Here is a 26842-nt window from a genome sequence, read left to right on the forward strand (position 1 = left end):
TAATGTCAAGGGGGAACTGGTTTTGGTGGAACATTTGCACATCAGGAGGCGAGCTCTGGCATTAAAATTACTACATCACTGGTAACAACTGTTAGCTTGTTTGTGTTCATACCATTAGCATCCCAGGGGCTAATTTGCTGTTTTCAGCAAGGAGATTGCAGCTCAGAGGTTTTTTGTTGTTTCCCAGGGACTTTGAATACGTAGGCACAGACACCGATGCTGATGCCGCTTAAAGCAAGCGACCAATGGCAGGACTTTTACCAACCGTGTGTATCTGGTGAGCCAGACTGACTTGCAAGCAACCAAAGCCCACTCAAACATGACTGGTTAATACTACTTGGACTACAAATGGACTACAAATGGAAACCAGAATGCTGCCAACAACAAAATCTTGTAACCACCTTGTCAAAATAATAAGATTCCCATCAGCCTCAGCTGTACTTTGTGTTTTGTTAACAAATGTTAGCATGCTAACCCGCTAAACTAAGATGGTGATCATGTCAAACATATATCATGTTATCGTTAGAAATGGAATCAATCCAATCCCGATATTGCCGTAAGTTATTGATCAGGAATCGGATTCCCGTTCCAGTTTAACAATGCCTCATGTTATTTGGAAGCAAACGTAAACTCTCAGCAATGCATCATGGGAAATTATGCAAATGAGGGACATCTCTTATTTGATCAGTTGCATATGATAATGTCACAAGCCACAATCCAACAGCGTCCCACAATGGTTGAAGGAAGCTTTTATGCACATTACATTACACAGATTAAATGAGCTTTCCAGATGATAAATGCAAACACTGTCCATAAACATCAACTGACACAGAACTTTCCACCTCTAAACTGAAGTTCAGTTACTAGTACCAATAATAATAATGATGTTGGAATCAGACCGGAACTGTGAAAAAAAGAGGCCCTAGTACAGCCTCTCAGTGGCTGGCGGTGGACTTTAAGTCTTGTTCTTCTGTGTTCTCAGAGTGTACTTTGTGAAACTAATCCCTGTAGCTTTCTTAACCAGTCAGCTTGTGTTATTAATTACTGTTTGCTCTGGTGTGATTTCGCCTGACTCGTTGACAGTATGAGGATGTGTAAGTGTGGGAAGCGAAGCCCTGGGACTGTGGGTTTTGTTGGCTTGTTCCTCACGCTGAGAAAACCAAATGAGAGCTCCCACTTGTTCAGGAAGTGTTTTCTGGCTTTTTTGAATACGACTCTCAGTTGTTACACTGTCATTGTTTTCTCTGGACGGCTGGCGTGACTGGAATCGTCACACAGCTCTCAACGGCAGTGACAAATGTCAGCATCATGTCGAATTCTAAGTAACTGAACTCTGAGACCTCGTTTTCTGTCGTCTATGTTCCACCAAAGCCAGAAAAGTAGTTCTCTTTTAGCTCGGTGTGACATAACACGCTTAAATTATTATCACAGAATAATTCAGATCAGTAATAAGTTTTGCACTTCTGAACTGGCTAATGCTTTGAAGGGGCTTAATTGGGAAGTGATAACAAGAAAGTGAGAAAGCTGGCAAAAGAGGAGATTTGGAACACAGATATTAAAGTGTATAATCATGCCAAATGTTGTGTTTGAATATGAAATGATTTGCATATGTTCTGCTGTACTTGTTACTGAATTAATGTAAAATATGTGTTTTGTTTACTGCACTCTCTACCTTTATTACACCTTCCATCTTTCCACCCATATGTCTTTGAATCCTCTTTATCGTCCTTATTTTTCCACTCTTCATCCATCATGCATTTTTGTTTTATTTACTGTCTTTCTTTGAAGCTACGTTCTCTTGATCAACTTCACTGTTTTCATCTCCTCCTTATATATTTAAGTATTCTTGTCCAAAAACCTCACTGGAAACTATTTAAGATCACAGCGCTGCACATATCAGATATTGGTATTATTAAATTATTGATATACTGGAGTTTTATTATTATATCACCATCAATCTTTGTTCCTCCTTTAATAACTTTCTCTCTTTCCTTTTTAATTATTTACCAATCTCTCTAAAAATTTCCACTTTCTACTCCTGGGGCTATATTATACAGTAGAAACGTTCTATTTTAAGTTATCTACCTTATCTATCTATATTAAGTCTTAATTTAAGATAGGAAGAATTTAAGAAGAGGAAGCGCATCCTGACTTTAGGAATCTTATCTTATTTCATCCAATCTTATCCCAGATCCTAAATACTCAGTCCAACATTGCTTATCAAGTTTTATGTGCTACTTTTCTCACATCACAAAGCAAAACTACTTTTTAGCATTGAAACATACAAAAAAAAGGTGTATAAACAAAGAAGGCTCCAAACTTCAAGACATAAGAACGAGTTATAGGTATTGGTAATATCTGTAGAAAAATCCAAAGATGTTCTTCCTAAGAAACTTATAACAATGCTAACTGAGGAGATTTTTTAAAAGTCTCTACTGTATCCAGCATCCATTGTGTCATAGCAAAAAAGAGCAGCCACACAGAGTAAACAAGTTAGTACTAGCTAGTACTACATTAGCTATTGTTAGCTAATACTACTGTTACTGTTCTGAGTACCAAAAGGATTGAAAGCAGGTATTATTTGACTAGGGACATTTTGACAGTACTTGGTACTGGGTTTTAATCAATACCTAAAAGGTATAGATTACCGATACCCAGCCCTAGTGAACACTACTGGTAGCTACTGTTTGCTAGTTAGTAAGTTAGCAACTACTATAGGTGGAAAGTGAAGGTCAGGACAGCTTAACAGTTAACAGCAAAATAAAGAGAGATTATTTAAGATTTTTGGAAGTTCTGATTAATGTGTAATTCGCATTTCAAGTACTGATAGCTAACACTACATTAGCTACTGTTAACGAACACTACCATCAGTTACAGTTAGCAAATACTACTTTTAGCTTGTGTTAGCTAACACAGCTGTTAGCTACTGTTAGCGAACACTACTGGTAGCTGCTGTTAGCAAACACTACCATTAGTTACTGTTTGCTAGTTAGGAAATTTGGTACTATTGTATGTGTAAATTAAATAATCTTATTTTTTCCTCTCTTTATCCTTGTCTGACCACCTATTTGTGTCTTATTTTAATCCCTCACTGTTTCTGCCCTGTCAGCAGGGACAAGGCCCGCCTGGCGACAGATTCGGAGCTGGACCAGGACCTCAGTGACAGGCTGGGATTGGGCAGCAGCGACACCCTCACGAATGGCAGTCACCGTGCCGATGTGGCAGCCGCCAAACGCCTGGCCAAACGTCTCTTCAACTTGGATGGCTTCAGGAAGTCTGATGTGGCGCGCCACCTTAGCAAAAAGTGAGCTGCTCGTTGTATAGCGTTACACCTACATACACTTATAGCAATTTACCACCACATAGCAACTACTTTAAACATCTTAGAATAGCAACTAGTCAGCAAGGTGCTACCAATGGCCTTGAAAGCCATAGCAACCAGCGCTAAACATATAGCAACCACTGCTAGCACAAAGACCAACAAAGTAACCAACTACGTATTGCATCAGAAACACTCGTAACCTCTTAGCAATTGTTCAGCATCTATCCAATATGCACCCAGATATTAGCAACATCTCAACAGGTTGCAAAACACATTAGCTACCATGCATTGTCACATTGGTATCTAACAGCTAAACAGCAAGCTAGCAACAACAGAGTCCTTTGACAAGCAGCAAAGACACAGATTTCTGAAGACATTTTCTCATTTCTTCCACTGATTTGTCATTTTATCACTGACTATTTTTTTTATTTCTTTATTTTTAAAGAATTATTTTTAGCTGTCAATTACTATAAAATTATGAATAGTCCCGACAGCACTGCTGCTACTCTTACAAAAAATAAGAAACTGTGTTAACCAACATGTAAAGTACTGTAAAATTGCAGTGTAGCTCCTTTCTACTGCATGTTATGTTTATTTAATGAATGAATGTTAATCTACTCGAACTGGTCCATGCTGAGTTTTCTGCACATTTACTGTATGTCAGTTTAAATTCTGCCTACAAAGTGCTGTGTTTTAGTGGATCTGCATTCCTCCAGCGATGTGCCGCTTGCTCCATCAGGCCCGTCAGTCTGTCAGCTGCTTGCTCGTGCTGATGAGAAAGAATTCGGGATTAAAGGGTTTCCTCACTTTCTGACAGATGCACCCTGTGAATCTCCTCTTTTTTTCTTTCTTTTTTTTTTCTGGCCTCCGGTCTGCATCTCCAGCTGACTGTGCCAGGACAAACTGACTGACTGACAGCCCAAACTGAGGCCTTTCACTCAGCAGAGAGCTACCATCTGAACGTTTGATTGACATTTTGTGCTTTTATGGTTACTGGAGGGTATTTTTTTGCTTTTTGTCTCTTCTTCCAGTATCTGTATTCCTCCTCATATGGTGTTTTATATGTGTCTGTTTACAGTAATGACTTCAGCCGTATGGTAGCACAAGAGTATCTGAGTTTCTTCAACTTCACAGGCCTCGCTCTCGACCAAGCACTGAGGTGAGAACACACAGTTCGGTAAATTCAATATGTCACTGGACTGTTTTATTAATGGAGCAATAAATAACGATTGTGCATCTAAAAATGAGTACAGCAGTCCAAATATCAAGCTGGGGCCATAGACTGTGTATGAAATAGGTTGAAATGTACTGTAAAAGCAAATTATCCTGAAAACAAAAGCCCACTGCCCTGAAAATACACACTCTAAACTGCCTGCCAAACTCCATTCACATTTTTCTCAATTTAACCGTAATTAACATCTACTTCTTCCAAAAGATTTTTGATGATTTCTCACAAGTCATAAACAGACACTTAATCATTCAGCAAACATTTGGTGCGAATTTTAACTCTAACTAACATGACACAGGCAAACAATGACACACGTGAAGGACTGGAATAGAAATTTCAAAAGAAGACACTGTGGTTTTAGAAGCAAGTATTTCAATTTAGCATGTTTACTTAATCAACACTGACATATCATGGTCATTTTATGATTTACTACAGATTTCACCTTTAAGTACATATTATTACAGTACATTTTCAATATATTTCTAATATGAAGTGAAGACAAGACAGTGAAAAGTAAAAAAAAAAATCGTTTGATTTGGTCTGAATTAGACAAAAAGCTGCAGATGTTTTTGACTTCATATTTAGTGGATCCTCTCCACTGTTGAACACTGCTCTCTAGAGGGCAGCTTCGCTCCTGCATTTAGAGTGAGAGGACAGTTTGTACTGCATCTTACAGACAGTGATCACATGCACACAGTGTCTATTGTTTAACAGAGGTAAATACTCTTTTTCTTTTGTTTAATATTTATTTTATTTAATCAGATATTAGTTATACAGTGCATTAGGGTTGCAAATTGTAAGATCTCTCCTTTATGGATCATTGGTAAAAAAAAAAAAATTCAAAATCTCTTTTATAACAGAGATGTGGCCGAGGTAGCAGCCAGTCACAACATATTAAAATGCAACAAATACAACAAATTAAACCAAAATACACAATAAAGCAACAATAGCTATTCATACATAGTGGCCTCTCTTAGCTAGAACTCACCCAGGGTGATTAATCATTAATTGATCAATCGCCATTAAGAATATAACCAATTAAAATGTGTTAATCAATATTTAATCATTAGTCTAGAAAGTGGCAGTAATGGCACCTCGTTTGACAGTGTTTTGTCTGGTGGAGCCATTTGTTTAATAAGGAAATTCAAAATTTAAACTATTACAGCATTACCCATATTATATCATTACTGATGTATTCACTTTTAAGCAGCATTTTAATGTCATAGCAGGTGAAGTTAAAGCTAATTTTAATTATTCTAGGTAGTTTAGTTTTAGGTATATGTATAAAGTAGCATAAAATGGAAACAGTCAAGTAAAGTAAGTACATAAAAATTTTATTTTGCATTGAATAAATGTATTTAGATACCTTTCATCTCTGGTAACAAACTGCATTTAATCATATAAAACTGGTAATCTGTGATTTTTATTTGTCACAGCCTCTGTTATGTAATTACATATAAAAACATCTTAATGAGAAATGTAGCTCATACACAGTAATGTAACATTAAATATTGTTTTTTTTATGTATTCTCTTCCATTAGTCTTGTTTTGGGAGTTTTTCCACTGGTCTATAATGTCTGTTATAATTTAAAGCGTGTCATTTTGAATCAGTAATGGATCAGAACTTGTTTTTAAAGCCGTGCCGACTGTCCCTGTGTGTTTGTGTCTGCAGGACTTTCCTCAGGCAGTTTGCTCTGATGGGAGAGACTCAGGAGAGGGAGAGGGTGCTGTCACACTTCTCCAAGCGTTACTTGGACTGCAACCCAAGAGTCATACCATCAGAGGGTGAGTACTGCAGGGAAGTGTTTCCAAGCACCAGGCAGCAATAAAAAAAAACAAAAAACAAAAAACTGGCCTGAATATTTAATACACTCAGGCAGCCATCCTTATAGCAGCTATAAGTGATATTTCATCATAACAAAGTGAAAACAGTGTGTAATGTGAAAGGAGTCGCCTGAATCTGCCAGCCCACATCATAATGTGCTTTAAATCTGTTTGTTTTCCGTCTCACCACTCTTAGATGGTTGTTTTCCGCTGCAACAGGCGGCTGTTTTCAAAGAAAAACCTCTAAAAACCAAACAGCAGATAGCCAGTTAGCCGCTAGCTAGCTGTTGAACGTGGCAGGAAACAACAACAACCTCTGATCTGCAACCTACACACTGAAAATACCGAAAACGTTCTGTAGGTCGGAGTAAATATTGATTCAACATGATTGCAGTTCTGTAAGGAAGATCGATTACAGTTTGAACACATTGTTTGCGACATGTTTATTAAAATGTGCATTGGATTACAGTTTCAAGGCAACCCATTGTGGCACAACCTTGAAACTGCTGCTATTTAGGTATTTGAAACAAACTAAAAAATATATTATGCAAATTCTAAAATTTAAGGAAAGATATTTATATGTACACTGTACTCAGTGGTGTCTCAAAAGTCTTTGAAATAAGTTGTGTTCAAAAAGGTTTAACCTAGCAAAAGTTAGCTAGCTAAAAATGCTTATAGTTAAAGCTATACGGGATCTCTGTACAATTTTATAATAATTAAATCACTGACTTGTGCATCCACATCATGTGTTAAATTAGCATGTATTCATTTACTTTCTGTTTACCTAAACGACTAAACAAGACTATTTATTGTATTTTAGTCATTTAGTTTAATGTTTTGTGTTATGACTGCAGTGCTAGGCTAATAAAAGCTAACAGCATTTATTGTTTACTTTAAATATGAAAAAGTCTGACTGTGTGTTATCTTTTTTAGCTAATTTAAAAGAATGTCACAATAGTTGTGGAAGACATACATTGATTTAAGTAGTTTTTATTTATAAGTGAAGGTGTCTTGTTTTGCAGATCGAGCTAATGCTAACTCCAGCTAACTCTCTGTTTTCATCCTTTAGATGCAGTTCACACTCTCACCTGTGCTCTCATGCTGCTGAACACTGATCTACACGGTCAGGTGAGTAACAACGAGTGTGTGAACGTGTGTTTGTGAGATATGTGTGTGTAGATGTTTGCATCTGTCTGTTACAGGGAGGTTCTGCACTCTTAGGAGTGAAGGTGCTAACTGGAACCATAAAGTGTTCTTTGACCTGTCCTCGTAAGAGAACCCTTTTTGATTCCTGTTAAAACCTTTCATAATGTTTTCACTCCAAACCCTTTCAGACAGTTCTACCCAACATAAACAACTACACCTAAAACCATCTGTGAAAGGTTCCATGCAGAACCCTCTATGAGAGGGGTTTAATCTAGAACACACTTAGGGCTTTACAGAGATCCTTTTTATGTTCCAAGAGTTTTATCCAGAACACACTCGGGGGGTTCTACCAAGAGTTTTTTCATGTTCCAAGAGTTTTATCTAGAACACATTCAGGGGGTTCTAAATAGAACCCTTTTATATTATGCTACAAAGAAGAGAGAGTTTTCTTAAGGATTTCAACAATCCTTGAAAAACTATTCTTTCTAAAAAGGTTCTTGGATGAAAAGCATTCTTAATGGAACCCTTGACAAACCCCAAAGGGGTTCTTCAGAGGTAAATGGTTCTGGGTAGAGCCTCAGCCCTTCAGGAAGAACCCATCTGGAACCCTTTTTCCTGCAGGCGCAGCAGGTGTTGTGGACAGACAGACGTGCTCAGTCAGGCGACAGATAAACAAATCACAGGTGAAGTTTTGGGAGCCACGTTCTCCTCTCAGGTTCTCCTGATTAACTGGAGTTTTGGGACTATAGGACTGAGTCTGATCATCAGCTGATCTGCGGGTCTGCAGGTCCGCCTGCTGAGCTTCTTCCACCATCATTAATCTGCTCCTTCTTCAGTCGGAGCCTCTCTGTGTAAATCTGGGCCATTGGCGGCTCCTCTCAGCGATAGTGCAGCTCTGCGGATGAATGATTAATTAAAGAGGCTACAGAGGTGACAGGATGGAGGATCAGCTCCTTTAGAGAACAGCAGATCAGAAAAGTTTCAACAAATGTTAACAGATAAACTCAAAGTTTGATCTTTGCTGTGAATGTGATCATTATCAATATCATCCTCCTCATGATTATCACAGTGAGAGAGGAGATCGGTTGATACAGCCTGTGACTTTTTTACATTTTTTGATTCATCAGAGATCAAATAAATATTGACAATAAATGCTACAGCCACAGTGTCCTCCTTTCTATTCCATAACTTATGTTTCATTTTGCCTGCTTCACATTAATTAGAGGTCAAATTAATGCAGAATGTTTGCTAAATGCGCAAGTGTCTGTTTATGAGTCGTAATAAATCATAAATAAATCCTTTAAAAGGAGTTGATGTTTATAATGGTTAAATTGAGAAAAATGTGAATGGAGTTTGGTTGGCAGTGAGACAGGCAGTCACTGAACTCAAACTCCAGAGTTTGAGTTTTCAGAGCAGTGGGCTTTTGACACCGCTTATTATTTATTAAATTCAATAGTGACAGAGGCTTTGTTCTGTATTAGCTCCTCTGCTGCTTTGTTTTAAAATGGATTAAAAATTGAATTAAAAACTCACAGAGTTAATTGAAATTGATGACATCAAGGAGGTGTTAAATAAAGAGTGTGAGGAGAAATGTGTAAATATTAGTGTGAAATAAAAGTACATTTATATTTTCTCTGTTTTCAGAACATCGGCAAGAGGATGTCGTGCACACAGTTCATTGGCAACCTGGAGGGACTGAACAACGGCCAAGATTTTCACAAGGATCTGCTTAAAGTAAGCTACTTTCAAGTCTAAAATAGCACATGCACACACACACACACACACACACACACACACACACACATGCTGTCATGCACAGACACACATCTTTAAATGAGAGCGAGCAGACTGTGTGTGCCAGCATTGTATTGTCCCTCAGATCTGTGTGACTGAGCCTGGCTGTCTGGCCTGAGCTCGCTGCCAGCTGGCGTTCACCTCATCTCCAGAGGCCTCCAATCAGAGGCCTGCCTGGGCCCGCCACTTCCTGGTACACTGCGGCCGCGGCGCGGGCTGGAGGACTAATTGTTATGTGATCTGGAGACAAGGAGAATGAGCCGCAGCCGCCCTCGGGGTATCGGTGCGCGACTTCGACAGCATTAGATTAGCCTATTAGCTTAACCCAGTTGAGTTTGGCTGCGATAGATCGTGAACCTTCGGAGGGGGTTCAGACGGAGGCCTGGGGCCGCGTGATGTGGTGAAATAACCCAATCAGAGCGGGCTGTCTGTCCATTGGTGCGCCTAATGATGATGCCGCTGATTAGTTTTGGTCTGCAGAGTGGTCCGTCAACATGCCACAGGGCCCCAGAGAGCAAGTCAACAAGTTGTAATGGTGTATTTATAATGCATGAGGGGCAGAAGGAAAGATGACGGGAATGAATTCAGAAATGAAAAGCTGTGTGTTATTAAGGGCAGATAGTATCCACGCCGAGGTCATGTGACCGCGAGCAAAGAGCGGTCCACAGAGAGAAAGACACAGACGTGCATCAGCTCTTTTATTAATGCTCAGACACTCTGAGAAACAGAGGGGTTCTGCACAGAACCATTTGCTTCTTAGGAACCCTAGTTTGAAGAAAAGGTTTGTCCAGTGTTCTTTGATTTAATTAATGTTTGCCTCATCTGTAGAACATGATATGGTTCTTCATAGAACCCGCAGAAAACGAGAGGATTCTTGGTGAAAATTTTTGGATTATTTTTAGATTCTCCTGGACAGGTTGTTGAGGAAACCCTTGGAATAAAAAAGTGTTCTGTGTAGAACAAATGAAAGGTTTTTCAGTAGAACCTCCTGTGTGTGTTCTAGATAAAGCCACTGGAACATAAAAGAGTTCTCAGTAGAACCCCCTAGATGGGTTCTTGAATATAAAAGCGTTCTGTGTGGAATCCCTTGTGGGGTTTCTTGAGGAAACTCTTGGAGTGTAAAAGGTTTCTCATTAGAACCACCTCTGTAGGTTCTAGATGAAACCCTTGAGGAAATCCTTGGAATATGAAAGTGTTCTTGGTAGAACCTCCTAAGTGGGTTCTTGTTAGCGCCCTTTGAATGTACAAAGGTTTTAGATAAACCTTCCAGACATTCTGTTTGGAACCGTTATACTATACAAGGGTTCTCTGTAGAAAAAAGCTTTTAAAGGTGGTTCTGGGTGGAACCTTTCATGTATGTTCTGATTCTGTCACCTATGTTTTTCCATCAATTTCCACCAAAAAGAACCTGGTTCAGAACCTGAAAAGTTGGTTTCCAACTTTTTCATTCAAGTTTTCCTTGAGAACCAAAGTGGGCGTGTCATATCCTACAGGTCGTTGTTCATTGTGCAGCGCCGTCTGTTGATGACATCCTTGGTTCCACTCAAAATTGGTGCAAATGTGGGCAGGTTCACTAGGTTCCACCAAGGTTCCAAAAATCTTATTTGGTGGAAAAGAACCCTGTATGGTTCTAGTTACCAGCTGTATTCCTCAGAGTGTACAGACTCAGTAACTCAGTGTTTTTAATTGAGCCTCCCGCTCTTTTCTTCTCTTTTCTCTCTCAATGAGACTCTCCTCCATCTCTCCCTGCAGCTACTCTCTCTTTTCTCTGTGTTCTGTCTTTTCTCTTCCTCCCTTGTTCTCCGGTTCTCTAAATGTTCTGCCAGCCCACTCTCACTTTGCTCCTTATTTTGGCTCAGTTAAGCTCCGGTGCAGTTTAATCTCCATCTCTAGACTGCGTCTCGCTGCCACCTTCATCTGAACTCCTTGACCTCCACCCAGTTCTGCTTTTCTTCTTCTTCTTCTTCTTCTTCTTCTTCTTCTTCTTCTTCTTCTTCTTCTTCTCATGTGTTTTGAGGTGTGTTGCTCTTTATAATACAACACTTGACATGATTATTAATCAGTGTTTTAAGTGTCAGGTCAAATTAAGTATGAGTCAAATTCCATGTTACCTCTTATATTCAATCTAAACTAATCATGTGTTTGCAAGCTACTTTTGTCAGTTTATAAAGAAACTCTGCTACCAGCCTGTATTAAAAAGCAAATAAAACCAAATAACAACCAACTGTATACATAATATTGCAAAAAATGCAAAAAAAAAAAAAAAAGTCTAGTTGATTGTTACGTGCACATCAGTTTAACTGGGCTAGAAAGCTACAAAAAAAAGTCCACAGGCTGAGATAAATGGAAAAATAGTCTTATTTAATTAACAAAGAGGTCCTTGTATTCTGAAATTGGCGACTCACAACTTGACAAGCTGAGTCGCAGGCGAAGCTCTGCAGGAGCTCTGCAGAAGCATAGCATTGTAATTTGACAATAACAAGCGGTGACGAGTCCTGCACTATAAGTTGATCAGCTATTTATTACCAACAGTAGTTTGTTAATGTAAAGTTAAGCCTGTTATCCTGTAAACAAAAGCCCACTGCTCTGAAAATACACACTCTGCTGGAGTTCAGCCACTGCCTGCCAAACTCCATTCATATTTTGGTCAATTTAACCGTTACAAACATCCACTCCTTCTAAAAGATTCTTAATGATTTTTTACAACTCGTAAACAGACGCTTACTCATTCGCCGAATATTCGGCATTAATTTTTAACTCAAATTAAGGTGAAACAATAACACAAGTTACAGGTCAGAACAGAAAATTCAAAGATGTCGGAGAAGCAAGTTAATTTAGCATGTTTCCATATTTTTTTTAATGACATCCATGTAATAACCTCGCAAATGATGTGAGAGAATAAACTACTTTCATTTTTTTTCAATGCAGGAGTTATGAAAATGTGCATTTTTCACCATTCACATGGACATCAGATGGTCACCATATGAACACTGTGGGACATTAGTTGGTTTTATGATTTATTACAGTAAATATATTACAGATTCCTCCTTTAGATCTCCTCTAAACACTTATATTATAAGAAGACAAAGTAACTGGCTCCAGTATGCTCTTCTTGTCTTTCTTGTTTTCTCCTCTCCTCCCTTTTTCTCTGTTATCGCTCCATCATTTCCTGTTACAGAATCACCACCATTCCTCCTCCCTGCCATCCCTGTGCCTCTCATTTCCTCCGCTCATTTTCTTGTTTTCCCATTTCCCCTCTTGTGTCTGGTATCTGTGTTTGTTTGTGCTGTAAATACATTAGGAACGAGCCTCAGAAATCCCTCATTTTCTCCCTGGTGCTCATTCTGCACAACAACACGCTCGTGTTTCTCTCACGTTGTCCCACAATCGGCACTTGTTTCTTCTGTCACCATTTTGCCACGGCATCATCGCGCCCGTTGTGCTTCCATCACATCTTTCCCTCATATCTCCACCATCCTTCTGTCCTTCTTTTACTGGGTTTAAACTGGTTATTTTCATCCAAGTTGAGAAAATAAACGTGGGGAGCTTTACAGTGTTGCAAAAAGAGTCAAGAATATTTTGATCAGATATGTATTTGCTGCACAATAGCAAGTGTTGTTTGTATGTGTATATGCTTCTGTGCAACTTTGCAATTTTGTTCAACAACTGTAAATTTGACCAATCATCTTTGCTTCTGGCGAGTTACGCCTGTTGTTTTATCCTCCCTGAAGCAAGTTGGCTTTGATTTTATTGAATTATACAAAAAACCCAAAGAAAAATCACAACTTTGACTTTTGACTACTGCAAACATCTTCTGCATTGATTTAGACTTCTGTTAACTTTTCCTGAAACACCATCATCAGATAAAAACATTTCACGTTGTTCAATACTTTGGTCTATGATCAATACCTGCAAAAATAATGACGCTCCCAGCAGACTCAGCTTATGTTTAATGCTAATTAAAACAATAATAATAATTATTATTGCAGTCAAAAACTTTTTCTTTTCTCTGGGGACACTAATACAGATGAATTAGTGTGTATATTTGTTTTACAAACTGCTACATGAGAGCTTTTTGTCATTTTTCTGTGTCTCTCTTTATGTGATCTTCTCCCCAAAAAGGGGGCGTGGCCTTAGTGCCTCGGTCAGATGTATGTTAGCATGCTAATGTTTACATTCAGCTCAATTCGCCACTAGATCACAGTGATCTATAAACTTTGGTTTTACGAACTCACTTATGGTCTTTTTTTAAACTAAGAACAGAACAGCAGAATTTTAGGCGTTCAGCTGTGTGTTTTTGTCCGTCACCAAGGTTTGAAGTATGCATTTTGGATTCTTGTTGGATGTTATTTAAAGTTGGACAAAGTCAAAGCTGTGCGTTAACTCCATCCATCATAACGCACAGTGCGGTGTGATTATTTAAGATGGCACCATATGTTGAAGCTTCACTCTGAGGGACAGTAAACACTGGAGTGGTGCTCAGCCCTGTAGCTAAAACAGAAATCAGCTGCCTGCTGGTCTGGAAAATAATGAGAGGGGCTCTGCATCGCCATGACACCTCCTGATAGCCCTCTCCCCCTCAGGTAGACCATACCCTCCCTCCTCCGTCATCAATTAGTTCATTTCTTTCTCTATTTTCGTTTCTTTCTGTCTCATTTCCGAGCTGCTTCTGCTCCATTCCTCTTCCTCAATAACTCTCTCAGCTGTCTCCGATTCCTCGTCTCTCTCAATTATTCCCTCTCAGCTCTGCCTCTCTTTCTGTTTCTCACCAGTTCAGCTTATTTTGATTAAACCTCTTGATATGTTTCCCATTACCACCACAATAGAGCAGCACAATTGAGCAATCTCCTGAACTGAGTGTATAAAGCTTCGGCTTCACAACCTCCCTCACACACCAAAGTAATACCCAGAAAGGCTTGTCCTTTTTACTTTTTATTGCAGTTTCATCTTTATAATAGCAGAGAAACTGAGGAGATACAGAAGGAGCTCTTGACAAAGGTACCTGACGAAATATAAAATCGGGGGATGATCTTACGTGGCATTTTAAACAAATTTCCAGAAAAAAATGGCCAAAGAAAATGTGAATTAATGCGTATATATAATGTTTCACGTTGTGACTAACAACACGTCGTAGCTTCTCTAAAATCACCGCAGACCACAGCCTTGTGTGACTTACTGCTTTTATAAAAATCTTTCATAAAACAAACCACCATTATTTTGTAAAAATGACAAACCCATTTAAAAATCAGTACTTGTATCAGCATCACATTTGCTAAAATTGCAATAACAAGTTTAGTAACGTATTGATTCAGAAAAGTTCAGTATTGTCCGTCCCTAGTTGTCACTTCTTAGTCATCATTTTTACTACAAAGTAGTGTCACCACACCTTAACAAATAGTACACTGTAAAAACAAAAAAATTGAGAAAACTCTAAATTTCAAGGCAACAGACTGAACGATATTTTTGAGTTTTGACCCCAAACTCAAATAATTATGTTTTTCAAAAGTTTTACCAACTACCGATCTTTTGTTGAGATAAGTTACTTTTCTTCTTTAGATAAACTTAAAGCATTGAATTTTAGAAACTCAAAACATTTTTTTAAGGGAGTAAATTAGTTTAAATGAAAGTGAAATGTTAAAATTTAAAACTAATAATTTTTCAGGCACTAAAAAAGACAAATCAAGTTTGCTGTGATGCATTTTAATTTTTTTTTACTTTGTAAAACTCAATGATTCAAGTTTATCTGAGGAAGAAAAGTCTCAACTAAAGCTAATAAACTTTAAAATCTATTGCAGTACCTTGCCTTAAAATTTTATGACATCTCAACTATTTATTTATTATTTATTTTACAGTGTATGTTGCTGGCAACTCACAACACAACCAGAGAAATGTAAAGCCAGATTTTTTTCAGCACACCAGGTTAGAAATCGCCTAACGGACCACATCGTCTGTTTAATGGTCCCACTTTCTTTCTTGACTTTTCCAGCTCTTCACTTCCTCTGTTATTAATTTCAGCATGTCTGCTTTCTTTATCTTTCTCCTCTATCCTGTCCATCTCTTTCAACCACTCAGCCAACACAGTAAATCAAAATTCAAAATAAAATCTGACATTTAGAAGCAATTTGTTCGGCGCAGTAATACAGTCACAGGTGTGTGTTTATACAGTATTTTACAGAAGCTTCAAACGCAGCTCGGCCAATCACAATCAAGAACCAGATCTCTTTTTTCTTCATATAAACAGTAAAAAAAATTTAAAAATGACAGTCTGTCATTCCAAGTCACTGCATCCCAGCAGTAGCAGGATGGATGGAGGTACAGAGCGAACATACAGCACAGCAACACACGTCAAGTCGACTACTGAAGCCTGTTTGTCTCAATCAGCCTGTTCTCATAATTCATAATGAGGCAATAAGCTATCGTAATGGACTCCAGAGGAAATTTTCTTTCCACAGTTACCCACAGCAGACTATCAGTCAGCAGAGACGTGACAGGCTGTTCACAAGCACAGAGGCCAGTCAACAACATCCATTTTCTGAGAGCTCCGAGTTCACGAAGTTCATTTTTTCATCGGATGTTTGGTTAATTTTCTAATTAGCCTGAGAAAAATTGATATTCTCAGTGGCCTCGTCTTTTCATTATGTCTTTCCTGCATTACGTTACCTGTCCTTCTAGCTTGCTAAATTTTTAGTCGCCCTCCAGATGCCGGCAGTTTGGGCGTCCATGTCGGCGTTGCCTAGCAACAGTGTTCTCATGACTTAACTGCTCCAACGCCATGCATGCGGTGCACATGACTTCCCATGTCTCACGGGTTCCATTTGAAGGCTGCATTATGGGAATGTGCCGGACTATTTCTTGTCTCTTAGCAGTTGCCAGGCAACCAGTAAAGACTCCAGGAAATGACTGCTCAAAGCCAAGAAATAATCCGATACATAACCCCCATAAAACAGTGGATCAAACAAATTAGATAGAATTATTTAAGCTAGAAAACTGGTTCTGTTAGGTAGAATTGGTTCCATTTGGACAGAGCCAGGCTCGCTGTTTCCACCTGTTTCCAGTCTTAAGCTAGCCAGCCTCATGTAGCTTCTCTACTTGAAAGCAAAGAGTTTATTTCCCAAAAATCTTGAAATAACATCTGTACAAAACTGAGCTGCAAATGTGTGGAGGGAGGATTTTGTGAACCACAGACAGACTGTAATTTGTCCACTTTCATAATTAATCTACTTGTTTATTTATTTACTTGCTTCCTCATTTCTGTCAAAGACTTTGTAGATCCTATCAGCTGTTTTTGCAGCACTGCAGCATTTGGACTAAATTTGTCCATAACCATAATGTTTGGGCAATAACCACAAAAAGAAATGATTGAGACTTTTTGAAGCTTTTGAGCCTTAATGACCACATCATGTTCACTTGCCCTTCTACAGCAGCTCGCATGGAGAACATGGCTGCTGTGTTTCTCTCACAGTTTCCTGTAGAATTTGGGACTCTGGCTGCTGGCCCAACCTTGTGCTTTGCAGGAAGCTTTCTTCCTTCATCGTCCATTATTGTCCAAAAACATTTTTTAAATGGAAATACGTAACCCTTTCCTTTATGAAGAAAAACATGCAAAATTTATTTTTTTTGAAATACAGAAATATGCAAAGTTTATGCTCTTTTGCATAAAATTGTGCAAATTATAAGGGTTTGTTTTTACACAGAAATATGTAAACATTATGTTTTTGTAACAACGTGTAAACGCTACATCTTTTTAGTCAGAAATTTGTCAACTTTATGCCTGTTTTGCACAAAAATGTGTAAACTACAAGTTTGTTTGCACAGAAATATATAAACTTTGGGGTGTTTTTTGCAAAAACATGTCAATCTTACATATTTTTTACACAGAAATATATTTAAAGCTTTTGTAACAATATGTAAACTGTACATTTCTAACTGAACTATGTAAACTTTACACTTGATTTTCACAAAAAACGTATATTTTTTGCAACTTAACATTTTTTTTATACAGAAGTATGTCAACTTGATGCTTGTTTTGCATAAATGTGTTTTTATGCAGAAACGTGTAAACTTTCTTTTACAAAAATATACAAACTTTACAATTTTAACACACAAATATGTAAACTTTATACTTTTGTAACAACATGTAAAATCTATGCTTTATACAGACATGTCAACTTTTTTTTTACTCTTTTTGACAGAAATAACTTTTGTTTTGCACAACAATGTATACTTTTATTTTTACACAGACATATCTTATGCTTGTTTTGCACAAAAACTCTAGTTTTTTTTATGTAAATTATGTAAACTTCACCCCTTTTAAATACAGAAATATGTAACTTCCCTTATTTCCATCAAAGACTTTGCAGATTCTATCAGCTGTTTGTGCAGCACTGCAGCATTTGAATTCAGTGTGTCCATAACGACACTGTTTGGGCAATTACCACAAAAAGAAATGATTAAGACTTGTGGTCCCAACGCCACAGTAAGCTTTTAAGCCTTAATAACCACTTCATGTTCCTACACACTTCCATAGCAGCTCGTATGGAGAACATAGCTGCTCCCACAGCTCCCTGCAGAATTCGGAGCTCTGGCTGCTGGCCGAGCTGGTGCTTTGGAGGAAACTTTCTTCTTTATCGTGAGGCTCAGAGATACACTCTCTCTCTCTCTCTTCAGCACTGCTGAGGGCTTAAAGCTTGAAGTGGGAGCTAATGATGCACTGAAGTAGGTTACCAGCCTGCATTAGAGCAGGAGAACAAATTCTGCTGAAATGAAAATGTTGCACAGCTCAATCAGACACTGAACCACGCTCTTCAAACAGTAATTAGGTGCGCTGATGTTATCGATTGCGTAGCTGCATTGATAGCGAGGGGAAAAGACGGATGATTTATTTGTTTTTGTAAATTAGGGGGGAGGAATCATTTTTACATGTGTGGCTGCCATTGGTCTGGTCCAGCTATGGATGTGTCTGAAATCTGCACAGGAGCTGTAGTGCCAGCGCTCGACGGCCTCGCCAGCCTGGACAACGACAAGCAGGTCAAGACAGAGGAGGGAGAGAAACCTGAAGGCAGATGCTACAAATTTAAACACATCATGACTGGTTTATATATTCAGGGAGAAAAAATATCACTGTTTTTGGTGTTTAGGGTCTCAAACTCACATTATATTTAAGGCCACAGGACAGGTTGTCCTCTCCTCTTCCTCATATAGCATACAGCCCCGCATGTTCAGTAGAGTGATGTTGCTTTATTCACGGAGAATCACATTAACCTCCATGAAAAGATCATGAATAATCCACTTCTCTTAAACCTGTCTGTGCTCCAGGTCGACCTTTGTTTTAGGTTTAAAAACTAAAACCAGCAATGAATCGAACCTGCTAACAAGTATTATCTGTGTACCAAAAGCCTGTCACTACTACTGACACTACCAATAATAACAATAACAATAATGATGATAATAATAATCATGTTACTACGTATTAAATAACGTTTTTCATACAGAATGATGTAAACTTTAAAACATAAACTTAATGCCTTTGTACACTTTTTAAACACAGAAATATATAAACTTTACATTTTTTTACACAAATAGATACACACTTTACATTTTTTTACATGCAAAAGATACACTTTACTTTTGTATACACAAAGACCCATAAACTTTACGCTTTTTACACAGAAATGTGTAAACTTAATATGTACTTTATACTTTTTTATGCAGAAAGATGTCAAATGTATGCTTATTTTGCAAAAGCATGTAAATTTTTCACTTTTTATGGAGAAATGTGTTAACTTAATGTTTTTTACACAAAAAGATACACACTTGACAATTTGTTTTACACAGAAATATGTAAACTTTAGATGTTTTACATGAAAAAGAATTAAAACAGAATTATGCAAACTTAACACTTGATTTATATAAAAACATGTAAATTTTAAGCTTTTGACACAGAAAGATGTAAATTTTACGTTGTTCTTTAAACAGGAATATGTAAACTATGTTTTTGACACAGGAGCATGTAAACTATTTAGTTTAAATAAACTACTTGCTTGCTAGTAGAAAGAAAGTAGTTTTTATAGATTCTACGGCTGAAAGAGAACAATTTAGAACAATTAATGATCCTAATTGACTTATTTATTTATTTATGTTTTCATTTCTTTGATACTTAAATCTTACAGGTGTTCAGCCAGTTTGAAAACGTCCCCACAGAAAAATTAAAGATAAGAAGCTTTCCAGTCTCTCTCTCAATCATCTAAAATAACTGAACTCCTTCACTGAAAGATGAACTGAACACCTGCTGTCCTGAGAGGCAAATTGATCGAAGACGAAGCAACGGCAGAACAGACTCTGACTGAAATACAAATCTCACACATTTTTACTCTAAAAATAAAAACAAAAAGCTGTAGTGCTGCTGGAGGTGAAGGGGCACAGACAGACGTAGTGAAAGAGGAAGACGGGGTGTGAAGAAGAGACAGCTGCTGAGGTCAGCAGAGACGTGAGGCTGTGGATACACTCCCCGTCTCCCCGAGCTGTCTGGACTCTCCACGAGGGACGCGGGGAGAGATTTAGACATGATGTGAAATATTGAGTGGGTTGAGGAGCGGGAGGGGGAGACTGACGGTAGGCGGGAAGACTCATAGAGGGCAGGAGGTAACAAAAAAGACAGATTTATTCTGCTTTTTAGCGTCGTAGTGGTGAGCAGGTGTTTCCCTGTGGGGCTGCAGCTTCATTTGAGTAATTGGAGGTTAAGTGCTTTGCTCAGAAGCACTTTGATGGTTTTCTTGGGATTCAGGCTTCAAACCACAAGCTGCTGCTGCTGCCCACAGAGTGAAAGGAGGAGAGATAATTGTGAGACAGAGAGACGGTGTCAGACTAACTAAACTAACACCAGAGCTTTCACCTCCTCCTGTGTCAGGCTGCCGTCTTCACGCAGGTCGTTTGTTTTTTTACAGTCAAAGGTTACCTTCACTCCCCCTCTGCTCACCCATCTTCCTTTCTTTGCCCTCGATAGAGTCACAGATGTCTCACATGTCAGCTCGCCGACATGTCCACCTTGATGGCGCATGTCAAGAGACAGACACTGGTTTTACGGTCACAGCGCCCATTAAAGTTTTATTACAACATTTTAAATTTAGCACAGAACAAAAGATACAGAACAACAGCAGGAGGACGAGGTTAATTAGACACAAACACACAGGTACAGTTCATTACACTAAGGATTAGGCGCATTAAGTATTTAAAACACCAAAAAATAAAAATAAATAGAGAAAAGTAGAGCATGAAGCAATCCCTGCTTTCTTTTCTGTAACAATCCCATTTGTTCCAGTGTTTTTTCCGGTGCTGGGAGTATAATTTATTTAACTAAATACTGTATTTGAGTACAAATTGTGCTTTGCTTGAGTTTTTTCCATTTTATGCAACTTTACACTTAAACTCCACTACATCTCATACATATACGTCATAATCTAAAGGGGCTGTGTGCACCAAAGCATGTTTTCCTGTTTGTTGTTTCCATTGTTTCTAGTAGTAATGGCGCACATTTACATACTCACAGTGTGACGAGGCTGAATGTCTATTCAGCACTTGTTTTGAATAAAAACATGTAAACTTGTAAACATTTATTACACATATGTATGTAAACTTTATGCTTTTGTCACAGATAAATGTAAACTTTGCTCTTGTTTCACACAAAAACATCAACTTTACATTTTTATTTAAGACAGGAAATTACAGACTTTACTTTTTGTACACAAGAATGTGTAAACTTCATGCCCCTTTTTACACAGAAATATGTAAACTTGATGTTTCTTAGGTTAATGTTATGTCAACTTTTCACTTTTTTGGATACACACTTTACAATTTTACATGGAAATATGTAAACTTTGCGATGGTTTTGCACCAAAACATGTAAACTACACTTTTTTAAGCACAGAAAAAAACATGTAAACTTTGCATTTCTTATACAGAAATATGCAAACTTTATGTTTTTTAAACATAAATATGTAAAATTACACTTGTTTTGCACAAAAAACCCTTTGCAATCTTTTTACACAGAAATGCGTAAACTTTACTTTTTTTTTTTTTTTTTTTTACAAAATATGTAAACGTTGTTTTCCACTTGTTGTTGTTTGTTTGTTTGTTTATTTATTTATTTTTGGTTGCTGAGAGTTGAAAAATGTTCCACTTTGGTCACAGCGCCAGTGTGTAGAATTTAGTGGTATTTAGCGGTGAACTCACAGATTGCAGACATCCTGTCTCCCCCTCCCCTTCCAAGTGTGTAAGAGAACATACGGTGGCTTTTTCCTTTTTTTAGGTAATTATACACTCATGAAAACATGCTTATATATATTGTATTCCATTTTTGCCATATTCTGCTAACAAAATCATTTGTAACTGTTCCGCCTCCTCCTCTCAGGCTGCTTGAGATACATTTCTGATAACCGTGAGACCGAGCTCTGAATCCTTTGGTTCATTTTGATTATAGATCCCATAAAAATCAGTCCAATCGATGCCCCTCGTCTGTGACTGACACGGTCATTAAATCTGCGGTCACACTCCTGTAGCTCCACATATTTTGTTTCTGTGTCGCTCCTGTTACTCACTCTCCGGTCAATAGCTTAACGTCTCTCGGGGAAACACCTCATTCATTTGTCTTGTGAGCAAAGGTTTGTGTCAGATGCTCAATTTTCTCTGTCGCCTCCTTTTTCTTCCCTGCTTTCACTCGGCCTCATTATGGTGCACTCTTTGTTTTTTTGGATACAAGTCAGTTTTGTGACACTCACAGTTTCTTTTTTGGACTATCTGCAAATGTTATATTTGGTTGCTTATATAATCTGATTTTGCAGTTGGAATAGTTTGACTGAATGCAGAGAAAACATGAGTTTAACATTCAAATAATCAGTCAGAGATGCTGTGATTAAATAATTGGGGTCGGCATTTTCGAAGCTTTTGAAACACATTAAATCAAAAATACTCTAATCATCGGGGGCATTTGAACAGAATAAAATGAAAAGTTTAAATATGACTGAATAATTAGGCTCACATGTAGAACATTTAAAGGAATAGTTGAACATTCTGGAAATTTTATTTGCAGAATCAGATGAGCAAAGTGGATATAATGACTGTTTTTTATATTATATTGTTTATTTTTGATTATTTTGATCAGTTTTGAGATTATGATTATTTATCTCGATTAGTCATTGATTTTAGGGACAATATATTTTGATGCACTTTCATATTTAAACAAACAGAGCTCTGCTAACACTTTCATGCTGGACTACAATCCAGCAAAACAGTTGACCCTGGATGACATTCACCACACTGCAGTTTGTAGTGTTTTTTCAAGTTAGTTGTGTCGCTTTGCAGTCTCCTGCACTTTTTGTGTATGAGTTATTGTTGCTTAACATCATTTGCCTTTAATCCAAAATACTTATGATCCATTTTGAAGGACTAGCCCTTTGCGTTTTGCTGCAGACATTTGCTCTGTGGCTGCAACATCCAGGATATTTATCACAGGATGCTGCTGCAGAGTTGCTGGCTGTTAGTTTAGGAAGAGTTTGATTTCACATGCAGCAGACTCTTCTGTGTGTGGAGCACTCATTTTAAACATCAATGTCACCACTGATCATTTTGATTCAATTGTGGGAGGCCAAAATAGTGATCATGATTCATTTATTTTGCAGCCCTATTATAGAGTCATCAATTCTTGGCATGATTTGATTGAGAGACATGATAGACTACATGTTGGTCCCTGATCAGTCAAACGTGAAGGATAAGAGCACTCATATCATCAGCTGATTGAAACAAAGTGTGATCGCAGCAGAGAGAGAGTCGGAGCGTGTGAATGAGGGCAGAAACGTCAGCCTGGTATAAAAACTTTGGTTGGTCACGCAGCCTGAAGTGTCTGAACCACACTGCAGACTGGAGTCTGTGTTACAGTCAGAAATGAACTGATAGATCCACCTTGTGTTTGTTCTTCTCTTCTGTGTGTCTCCCTGCAGTTCTCATGTATTATGGGGCATTCAGTTTGCACAGGAATGTTGGAATTTCCACTTGCCAGGTGGAAATTTCGAAAGTATGTTGGTGTAGTGTAAAATGTTCCTAAATTGTTGTTAATAACTATAGATATGAGTAATCCTGGGACTTCAAATTGACATGACATCATTATAAAGACTCCAGTGTCCCTGATTGGAGGAGGTTCTAGAAAAAAACAAAAGAAATGAACATGAACTATTTCATTTTTGGAACAGAGAACTGAACTTTGAGCTAGCTCTTTTTAAGTGTGAAGTTACACAACACGGGCATGGTTTTGGGCCTGATGACAGAAAGACGCATCCACGGAAGCAACTCATCTCAAACAAAGAATGGCGACTCCTGAAGAGGTTAGCGTAGATGCTGTGATAGCATCAGTTATATCAGAACTGGAGAGTATTTTTTCATTGAAAGAAGAGCAAAGATTGACACTGAAGGCTTTTCTCGATGGAAAAGATATTTTCACTCTTATCCCAACTGGCTGCAGCAAGTATTTGATCTGATTGGTTGAAGTTCGCCTGCGTTAGACGTGATAGACTGATGGTTCATCTAATCACCTGCCAAATGTTGTTTTTGAAAGTGCCTGCCCTTTTCCAAACACTTCCCAGATGGTTCTGTGTGACGAACCGTCTGGTTAGATGTTTTACATTTTGGACAGAGCCATGTTAGCTGTTTCTTCCTGCTTCCAGCTGACACCTGAAACTGACATTAATTCTCTCAGAAAGAAAGCTAATCAATTGTCCTCCCAAAATGTTTTACCACTCCTTTAATTCAGTATGATACACACACTTTGTCTTACACACCTTTTCACACTCTGTCCCCCTGCAGCTGATTCTGTCTCCACTCACCTTACCAGTCGCTCCAGCAACACCACCTCTGAATACTAATCGCCATTTCACGTATATTTTTTTTAACAAAGTGTGCATGCTGTGTGTAACCTTGCCTGTGTGTGTGTGTGTGTGTGTAAGAGGCATTTGGGAGGCTGTGATTTGCTGGCGATGACTGAGAGAAGGAGGGAGGGTGGGAGGGAGGTACGCATTGACGAAGCGGCGAGGCAGAGGGAGGCAGAGAGAGGGAGAGCACCGTCCCTATCTGCTTCTTTTTTGCGCTCAGCGATCCAGGCAGCTTGCTCTCCTTCTCCTCTCCTCCTCCTACTCCTCCTCCTCCTCCTCCGCATCAGCAGCAGCAGCAGCAGCAGCAGCAGGAGCTGGGAGAACAGAGAAAAGGGAGAGGAAAGACAAGCGGCAGAGAAAGATTGCAACAGATTGACAAACCGACGACTGACAAGGAATGAGCTGTGTTTTTTTCCCTCAAAGGACACCCACACTCATCAAACGATGGGAAGAGACTGAAAAGAGAAAAGCCTGAAGAAGTGCATCACAGATGGGGCTGAAGGATGACAGCGGACCTCCACACATGGACAGAGAGCTGAGAGAGTAGATCTGACAATCAGCACTGTGACTGTTCAACCATTTTACTGTGGGAGCAACAGGAACGCTCGGTGCCAAATCTCCTCCACACGCTCTCATCTGCCTCTTTTCTGCACTATTTTAATTTATTTTGTTTGTCTGTGACGAAATCGAGGGCGCTCTTTGGAATCCCTGCTCTGAAGTCCGAGGGCGGCCGTCTCTCCTTCCCACCCACCCACCCATCTTTCTGTAACTGTATCTCCCTCTATTGTGTGTGTTTGTGTGCATGTAAGCATAAAGAGCTCCTTGCATGTCCGTGTGTGTGTTTTTACCTCCTCATTTCCGCGTTTTGCACCCATCTGTTTCATGCCTGCTGTCCGTTCACACCTCCGCCAGTGCTTCGTACCATCTGTGAGAGTGTCAGGTTGGGTCTCTCCACTGTGAATGTGTTGCTTTCACTAAAAAGGTGGCAGCTGGACAGGTGTCACCTTTTGGTAACTTGGCAGAGGCTCGCATCCAGGAGAAATTACACATTTACCTGCCTTGGACTGCAGTTTGCACCCCGTTTTAAACTTCTTGGTTGGAGGAAAAGCGCTGGATTTATTGCCCCGCTGTGGCCGATTCTCGCCTCCTCATGGCTGCAAGGGGAGTTGTTTCTGTACATATATAATACATGGCTGTCTTATCAATAATTCAGCGTCAGGTGGGTCTCCCAGTGCTGCCTGGTGGGCGTTGATCAAGACGTTCAGGGACTCGACTGCTGGGGTTTGATGCCTGCTGATAGCACAGCGCCGCTGACAGCCGCCTGATGATGCGTCGCCTCCCTCTGCGGTCTCCGCTGATCACCGGCTGCTTTCTGTAACAGCTGAATTCACTTCCAGCTGTCTGTTGGCACCTCATTTCACACTTCTTTAGCTCTTTGGATCCACTTTTTTTCAGGACTTCAAGAGAAAGACTGAATCATTTGGGCAGATTTTTCTTTCGTGGACTGTTTGGTGCACCCTCGTCTCCTCCGACCATGATTGGTGTTAACAGCCTGCACTCAGCGGGGCGCCTACGCTCACGGTCTCTTTGCACTGTGCGGTACGGAAGGGACTTCCGGATGATGGACCCATTCCGCTATCCCAGAACCCCGCGCTCGCGTTCCCTCAAGCCCCTGGTGTTTCCAGACCTGCTGGGCAAAGCTCAGGACGGACAGAATCACCCACAGGCCAGGAAGAGGAGGAAGGTACAGAAACTGTCAGCTAGTTCCTGCTAACTTTGACACGTCATTGAGACACGTCATTTTTCAGAGCACTTGTCAGTTGATCTTTAAAACTAATCTCCAGAGATGAATCATTTTTTACAACTTTATTTCATACCAGTGTGTCACATATCATAACAAATTATACCAGGGGTCATTTTGTCAGGAAATTTAGTAACTTAAATGCCATTTAGTTTTGGTCATATTTCAGTCGGACACACTTTATTTTACAGACCACAAACAAGACAAACCAAGCAAACAAAACAAGGAATAATGTGTTCTTTATTAGACAGTATTAGACCCTTTATTAGACTTTATTAGAGGGTTATTAGCAACACATTACAACATAACTGTACTGGAAACTAAAGTGTATTATTTCCCACAGTTAGACCCTTATTAGACTTTCTTAGAGAGTAATAAGGGAAACATTACAGCAGAACGATACTGTAAATTAAAGTGAAATCACTACTTCTGCTTCTTTGATGAAATCACATTTTCTGTCTACAGCATTACAATAAGTCTGTGCAGTCATTTACAGATAAAATATTACTCTAGCTTTATAATTTTGGCCTTTACTTGGTTGATCTGGTTCATATATTGTTTTTAAATGGGGAAGTAGCACATATTTGATTTCATTTTAGTTTACAGTATAGGTCTGTGGTAATGTCTCCCTGTTTACACTCTAATTAAGTTTACCAAGGGTCTAATAAAGGGTTTAATATTGTCTAATAAGGAGCTTTCTGTCTAGTTTTTGACTAATTTGATACTACAGCTGAAGGTACGTCTTGTTATGTCTTGTGCTGTAGACAAGTGTGATCTGAATCATAGTTTTAGTCGACTATCTGTCTAGGATT

The 26842-nt window shown here is 38.9% G+C and overlaps 1 protein-coding gene across 1 annotated transcript in view; it reads left to right on the forward strand.

Annotated features, from left to right (window-relative positions):
* LOC146312393 (uncharacterized) overlaps positions 1–26842 on the forward strand; it is a 78671-nt gene that overhangs the window by 26600 nt on the left and 25229 nt on the right. The window contains exons 6-10 of the mRNA XM_084741222.1: positions 3110–3304; positions 4401–4481; positions 6223–6335; positions 7444–7502; positions 9165–9254. Coding sequence (XP_084597348.1) covers positions 3110–3304; positions 4401–4481; positions 6223–6335; positions 7444–7502; positions 9165–9254 — 538 coding nt within the window. The remainder of the gene's footprint in view (positions 1–3109; positions 3305–4400; positions 4482–6222; positions 6336–7443; positions 7503–9164; positions 9255–26842) is intronic.

The sequence above is a fragment of the Lutjanus erythropterus genome, chromosome 17, assembly GCF_056507025.1.
Source record: "Lutjanus erythropterus isolate fLutEry1 chromosome 17, fLutEry1.hap2, whole genome shotgun sequence".
NCBI lineage: Eukaryota > Metazoa > Chordata > Actinopteri > Lutjaniformes > Lutjanidae > Lutjanus > Lutjanus erythropterus.